The following is an 8,028-nucleotide window of genomic DNA, read 5'->3' on the forward strand; positions in this document are numbered from 1 at the left end:
GATCTGGTCCTCCCTCCCGGGTTCCGCTTCCACCCCACGGACGAGGAGCTGGTGATGCACTACCTCCTCCGCCGGTGCGCCGCGCAGCGCAGCCCATCCCCGTGCCGGTCGTCGCCGAGGTTGACCTCTACAAGTACGACCCCTGGCAGCTCCCAGGTAAGCACGCAGTCGGCCCCCCTCGCGCCTGCTTTGTTCTCATCCGTCCGGTGCTAATAGCACGGTGCAGATTGATCCTGACGTCTCGAAATCTCGCCAGGAATGGCTCTCCACGTGGAGGAGGAGTGGTACTTCTTCTCGCCCCGGGACCGCAAGTACCCCAAGGGGTCGAGGCCTAACTGGGCGTCAGGCACCGGCTACTGGTAGGCCACCGGGGCCGACAGGCCCATCGGCTCGCCTCAGCCGATGGCCATAAAAAAGGCGCTCGTGTTCTACTAAGGGAAGCCGCCCAAGTCTGAGAAGACCAACTGGATCATGCACGAGTACCGCCTCACCGACGTTGACCGCTCCGCCCGCAAGAAGAACCAGAGCCTCCGGGTATGTCTTACACGTACCATTAAACGCAAAGATGTTCTCATCCAAACTCGACACATAGTTGCTCGCCGTCATCTGCAATTGGACGACTGGGCGCTGTGCCGGATCTACCACAAGATGGGCGCCGTGGATAAGCAGGCCAACCCGAGGAACCACCGTCGGCTGGAGGCTCACCCACAGCTAAAGCACGAGGCCCTCCCCCAGGCGGGGGCGACCGACATGATCTGCTTCGACTCGTCCGAGTCGCTGCCGCGGTTTTACTGGGCGAGTCGAGCAGCTCGGGACACGCGCTGTCGTCGCCGGAGTTCATGTGCGAGCGGGAGGTAGAGATCCAGCCCAGGTGGGACGTGGACGGCTGCGACGAGTGGGTGATGGACCTCGGAGCCAGGCTAGTCGACGAGGACGCCACCGTGTTCCGCGACTCGCTCCAGGACCTCTTCGTGTATCTCCAAAGACCATTCTAGTGGATTTCGGTAACAAGTACTACCAGAAGTGACGCTCGTCGACTACTAATTGGTGTGGACCTACAAAATACCCCACAGATCCGTTATCTCCAATGAAGAATACGGGTCAATGTGTGTCTGTGATGTATCTGAAGTTGTATCAGTTGGGCAGCAGTGTAGTTGGAGACGAAGTTTGGGGCTGCAGAGTTTTGTGCTCTTGTTGTGTGGTGTGTGGAGAAATGCAAGATCTTCTGGTGGTCCACATAATGCCTGCCTTTGGGGTGGTATTTGTTGCATATGGACTTCATGGACAATCAATCTTTGTTGTGTATTAGATGGTCGATGACTAGATTGCTGATGTGTTCTTTTAGATGTATGTTTCTGTGGGTTCTGTGAATCTGCTTTAGAATCTGAGTAGGAGCTACTAAAAGCATATGGACTTCTCTGAGTAGGAGCTACTAAAAGCACACACTTGCATACTAATCATGACATGCATGATCGGCATCACTCCTGAAAAGAAATAGTATGAAAGAGTGGATCAGATACAACGGATCCATGCATAGCATTCCGAGACGTACATTGCACTTACTCAGGTGGATATTATCCAGATGTAATGCATCCATGCAAAGCATTATGAGACATACACGTCACTTTGATATCGAAGCTAGAATGGGTTCCGATGTTATAATAAATACAAAAAAGATTATTTTTATTAAAATATAAAAGTTTATTTCTATTATTACTTTAATTTATTTTTTTTAATTTTATCTTCACGAAGTCTCTTCTCGAGCGAATTCTTTTTCTATCATTCCTGTAATGTACATTATTTTAGAATCTACTTGGTTTATCTTGTTGAAAATCTTGTAAGGATTATTCTTATTTGATATATCTATTTATGTACGTATTTTATAATAAAAAACAAATAGCTTAATTTATTATAATTATATAATTATCTTATTCTCACGAGTTATTGGATTTATCCGCAAATGCTAAAAATCCCTCTTTTTCCTACCTCTTTCTCGATGACCGGAAGCTTGGAGTGTAATTATAATTTGAAACATAGAGTCGGTCAAATATTTTTTAAGGATATTCTTTTCACATAACATATAATTTATTGTTTGAGATCTAATTTTTTTTTATTTAACTTTTACTTTACATTTTATACTGAATTAAACATTGAAGTAATTTTAACGGACATACTCCCAATGCTAATTTTAATATAATGGATTTGTGTTGATGGATTAATCGTCCTTTTTGGGTATTTGAGTTCCTGTGACATAATGACTTTTAGAAGGTAGAACAGATTGATTCGAGATATGGCCGATTAAGACACTAACATTTGTTTTTATTTCGGATATTTATATGTATTTGATCGATTTAAATCAGATTTGTATGTTGTTTAATCAAGTTTGAAATATAATATATAGTATATTTGGATTTAGAGACGAATACAAGTATTTTTCGGATTACCGGAGTTTGGATCGAACGAAAGTTGGAGAGTCTACCATCCAATCTGTTGTCATTCAAAAGCTCTTCTCCGCATGCCTCTCAATTCTCACCGAGAATGTTGGAAGTGGGGTTTCCGGGCCATTCTACATGGCATGGCTCTCGTACTAATGGCCGCTTCCGACGACACGTGGCTCCCGAACGATTGGACTCGATGGAGGTGCTCCAAAGCTGGATTGAAGAGCCCCCTGGTGTCCGCGGTCGACTCCGACACGTGTAGCGCATCCGCGCGGGTCGTACCGCAGGTTCTCCCTTCTCCTCTGCTCCGCCCCCCTCTCCTCCGCTGTTGCCGTCCAACCGTGGTCGGACCTTCGCACTGTCCGATCACTCTCTTCTCCTCTCCCTCCCAACGCGCCGCCATTACAACTGAGAAGGTGCAACCGAAGCCGAGGTGAATCCGCTTCCGATCTCGTTCCTTTCGGTTTTCCTGGTCTCCTTCCGCCTCCCTTAGCTCTTTCATCACTCAAAGGTGAGATGTTGTGAATTCGTTTCGCGTCCAGACTGCACCTCACGCCGCTCTCTGTTCTTGCCAAGGGGAGATGTTTCGAATTTCCGCAGACCAGGATCGGCTCCGGCTGAAGCGAAAGATCGGATCATTTTAGGCTTTAGAGCGGGAAATTTCGTCGCCAAGGAAGAAATGACGTCCGAACCGGCGGAGCAGCATGATGGATCTGCGGAAACTGCTGCCGACGAGGAGGGCTGGGTGCCGAGGGTCGACATGGTGTTCGAGAACGATGAGAAGGCCTACCTTTTCTACTGCCTCTACGGCATGCGGATGGGGTTTGGTGTCCGGAAGCATCTGGTGAAGCGGCGGTCCTCTGGGTCGGTGTACTGCCGGGTGTTCTCCTGCTACAAAGAAGGGTTCTGTAGGAGCCTCAAGGAGGGGAAGAAGCCAAAGCCGAACGCCAGGAGCGGCTGCCAAGCTCACATGACCATCCGGATCTTGGACAATGGTGGATTTCGCGTGAGTGAGTTCGAGCCGCAGCATAACCATGATCTAGCTCCCGAGGTTCCATTGCTTGTCACCGATTCGACTAGTGGATCAGATACAACACGAAAAGCTGGCGATAAGAACGCCCTAAAGCAAGCGATGGTTCGGCGAAGTCTTGCAAATTTTGTGCCGCTGAAATCTATCAATGCCACAAAGGTTGAAGATTTGGGAACAGCTTTGAGATATATGCAGCGAAGAGTGCCAGAGACCTGCTGTGGTTACTCCTCTACCAAAACAGGGGAGGCGCATCATTGCATTGATGATGCCCAGCACGAGAGCTTGGTGCCCAAGGTCGATCTGGAATTTGAGGATGATGAAGAGGCCTACCTGTTTTATATTAACTATGCTACCAGCATCGGATTTAGTGTTAGAAAGCATCTAGTGAAACGCAGAGCCTCGGGCGTGGTTTATTCCAGGACTTATGTTTGTCACAAGGAGGGATTTCGTCGAAAGAAAGATGAGCAGAGGAAAAGGTGTCCAAAGCCGTATGACAGAACGGGTTGTCTTGCATCCATGACCATTAAGATCACGAAGAATGGGAGGTATCGTGTGTCAGAATTCATGCCAAAGCACAATCATCCACTAGTAATCCCATCCAAAGCTCACTTATTCAGATGGCGTTGGCGTAGGGGGATGCTTAAATCTCAGGCTGATTTAGTGGATCTTGATGATGAATTTGGGGCAGTGTCAGAAACTATGGAGGAACAAATTGATGCACCGAGAGACAGTTGTCGTGATCCCATTTTTACTTCTGTAAATTGCAAGAATTACATTCCATCCAAGCGGACAAACGATGTTAGGATTGGAGATGTTGGAGCCATGATGCAATACTTTCATGAGAAACAGATTGCTGATCCCTCCTTTTACTATGCATTGCAGCTGGACAGGGATGACCAAATAGCAAATGTTTTTTGGAGTGATGCCAAGTCTATAGTTGACTTTGAATACTTTGGTGATGTCGTCTGTTTTGACACATCATATAAGACGAGTGACTATGGTAGGCCATTTGCACCCTTCATTGGCGTAAACCATCATAAGCAAGCCATCATATTTGGTGCTGCAATGCTTTATGATGAAACAGAAGAATCTTTCAAATGGTTATTTCAGACATTCAAGGATGCCATGAACGGAAAACAACCCAAGGTTATCCTGACAGGCCAATCTAAGATGATGAGTAATGCATTAGCTGCGACGTGGCCAGGTACAACACATCGTCTTTGTGTGTGGCAGTTGTACAATGATGCTACCATGTACCTAAATTTCATCTTCCAAGGTTCAAAAACTTTCTCTAGAGATTTCAGTAAATGCATTTATGATTATGAGGATGAGGAAGAGTTTTTGTCAGGCTGGCAAACTTTATTGCAAAGTTATGATCTCCATGCGAATGAATGGTTGGCTAGTCTATATGAAGATAGGAAGAAATGGGCGCTGCCGTATGAACGACAAATGTTTTGTGCAGACATGACATCCACACTGGTTAGTGAAAATATGAACAGTGAACTCAAAGAATATTTGGACCCAAAACTCGATCTTCTGGACTTCTTTAAACGCTATGAAGAAATTGTCGATAAGCGAAGAGATGCTGAATTAGAATATGATATCCATGCACACCAATGTATTGCTAAATTGCCTTTTTCCCGAATGTTGAGACAGGCTGCAAATATGTATACACCTGCTGTATATAAGACATTCCAAACAGAGTTTGAATTGTCCATGGATTGTATGGTATATTGTTGCGGACAAGAAGGGACAATGTTTCGGTACAAGGTTACCATTGAGGATAAGGCAAAGGAATACATTGTTGAATTTGACTCATCAAATGGTACAGTTGCATGCAGTTGCAAAAGATTCGAGTTTGTAGGTATTCATTGCCGTCATGTGCTTAAGACACTTGATGTTATAAATATTAAGGAGTTGCCACCGCATTATATATTGAAGCGGTGGACTAAAGATGCAAAGGTGACAAACCTACATGAAAATCATGGAATAGCAGTTAATGGGGAAAACAGATCAACTGTTGGAAGGCGATATAGCTCTTTGTGCTCCATTCTGAATAAAATTGCAGTAAGAGCTGCAGAAAATTTGGAATCGTATATGTTTATTGAGAGCTTATCAGGCCAACTTATGGACCAAATACACCAGATCATGCAAACTGCAACTTCTGGAGATCCTGACGATGGTTAGCATTATTTGCTCCAGTCGATACTTGAAATATTGGTTCTTCTGTATTTACGTCAAGGCACTAAAAGTTGGATGGCGTGCAGGAATTTCTGGGTTCTAACAGGTGTCACCAAACATTTCAGAATGGATCAGGTGGATTCTTAGTATTAGAATTATTATGCTTGTTTCTTGTTTGTAGCCTCATGTTAGATCTGCATAGTAATTTTGACCTAGGTTGTGTATCCTTTCTTTATTAAAATGGAGGTAGCATGTTTTAAATTGTGACCCTTATTATGAATAATAACCTTTATGGTCATCTTCAAATGATGTACTGTAAGGTAAGACATATCGTAGTTAAACTAACAATAATTCCCTTTTGCTGTGCTTCAGTCAGCTGGCAATCGCTGCTGGCTGAACTACCAGTCACGGTGGTTGGAAGCGTGAGACTTCGATGTTGGATTTTTGTAAGTTCGTACTCTGATATTTAATAAGAGTATTGGATCATAAATCAAGTTTGGCTTACAAGTTCAGATAACCCATAGCATAGAAGGCATTTAAATTGATAAAAAACATGTTCTTGTCATGTTCTGTTTTCATGTTGACAGGTCTCTTTTGCCCCCTTATTAGAGGAAGAGCGCTAAATTGATGGGGAAGGGAATTGCATGTAAGACTTTCCATTTGCTTGCTTAACGATCAGAGTCTCTAAATTTGTGAAGTTAACATGAGGTATGCAGTTACACAAGTAATACTGGAAGCGCGGCCAACAAGTTGATGGATATTTATGGAGTATACATGCGCACGGCTGGTATATTAAAGCACTTGCTTTTAAGTGCTATGCTTGTGCATCTTTATTCCTTTGCTTTTATTTTGTTCCCATAATACCTAACTTACCAACTTTGAAATAGTAGTCAGAGTGGTATTTTTGTTAGATAATATGATTTGCAGAAGAACAGTATGACCAACAGATCAACTGTCTCAATGCCTACTATTTGTCTAGTTTTCCTAAGCCTTTTCCTGAAGTCCATGATGAGTCTTGATGGTTAAGTCGATTGTGATTGTAGATATATGTTAATCTAAGTCTTATTTTCCATGATGTATGTTTTGGCCTATCTGTCCTTGGTTACATTTGGTGAGTTACTCCCAACCATTCTGAGTATATAAACATATAAATTGTAGCAATCTCAAATTATCAGTGTCAGCAGTTATGAGTTATTGTTTGACATTGGAAGTATCATAGGGAATTTGCATAGAATAGATATTTGCTCAAGTAGCCCATTGTTATAACAAGAAGCATGATGGGGGCTTCTGGATGATGTTTTCCAAGTCTGCTGTATATTTTCAGTATCATGGATATGGATGGATGATGTTATGCAAACCTGCTCAAGCAGTCCTGATGGCTGTATATATATAGTGATGTAATTAGCATCTAATATCTATCAGACTCGCCAGTTTATTATTGTAATAAAATGGGCATGTCAAGCAACTTTTTATTTAGCATGCGATGTGTGTTAAGATTCCTAAGAACATGTGGATAAGGCTATAACTATTAACATATAGTTTTATTGCTTATTAGTTAATTTTTATCATAATCCAGAAAATGGCTGCTTGTGTTTGATGTTTCTCCGGTCGGTTTTGGTTCCAATATTCTGTACACTTATGGTTGCGGCAAATAAGACCACTGTTAATATTTCTTCATGCTCAGATGCTCGACAGAAACTGCGTTACAAAAGGAACTTCAAACCTTAGTCAGTTTGTGAAACTTATGAAATCTGGAAACTATGGTTTAAAATCTTGATCCTTCATCAGTTTTGAACCGTCGGAGCAAAGTATGGTATCGGCACATCTGTTGAAATATCGATTTGTATCATCATCGGGTATCACTAAAGAAATCAATATTATCAGGTACCGAGTCATATAGTCTGGCGTTGGTTCTTGATCCGATCGATAAACATCTTTAGGTACATAATGGCTTTATCTAAAAATTTTAGAAAGATAAAAAGACAAAAAAGAATAAAAGATAGGGGTTTGATCATTTCGAGACGATTAATTTTTAAATTGATCCAAGGCTTTGAATCTTGTTTGATTGTTTGAGAAAAATAATTAAATATATTATACATATATAGTTATTTAATCTTTAGTCAATTAGTACTAGAAATTTTAATAAATAAATAAATAAAAATAGCAATCCCTAATTGATTAGGATTTCAATCATAATTAGGGAAAACTTAAAATTAAATAAGAAAATAAAGATTAATATCAAATCGAAACATTTAAAATTAAGAAATTTTAATAAAACAATAAATAAAAATAGTAATCCCTAATTGATTAGGATTTCAAGGAAAAACTTAGAATTAAATAAGAAAATAAAGACTAATATCAAATTGAAACATTTAAAAT

The 8,028-nt window shown here is 42.0% G+C and overlaps 1 protein-coding gene and 1 pseudogene across 1 annotated transcript; both read left to right on the forward strand.

The window, feature by feature from the left end:
* LOC135641418 (NAC domain-containing protein 2-like) lies at positions 1-1,308 on the forward strand (annotated as a pseudogene).
* A 1,245-nt stretch (positions 1,309-2,553) lies between these two features.
* LOC103988948 (protein FAR1-RELATED SEQUENCE 7) lies at positions 2,554-6,728 on the forward strand. Its single transcript, XM_065156187.1, has 5 exons — positions 2,554-2,871; positions 3,015-5,650; positions 5,736-5,784; positions 6,022-6,095; positions 6,237-6,728. Exons 1-3 carry the CDS (start codon positions 2,576-2,578, stop codon positions 5,750-5,752), a joined length of 2,949 nt encoding a protein of 982 aa, XP_065012259.1. The 5' UTR covers positions 2,554-2,575; the 3' UTR covers positions 5,753-5,784; positions 6,022-6,095; positions 6,237-6,728.
* Positions 6,729-8,028: the final 1,300 nt, after the last annotated feature.

Source organism: Musa acuminata, chromosome BXJ3-6, assembly GCF_036884655.1.
Source record: "Musa acuminata AAA Group cultivar baxijiao chromosome BXJ3-6, Cavendish_Baxijiao_AAA, whole genome shotgun sequence".
NCBI lineage: Eukaryota > Viridiplantae > Streptophyta > Magnoliopsida > Zingiberales > Musaceae > Musa > Musa acuminata.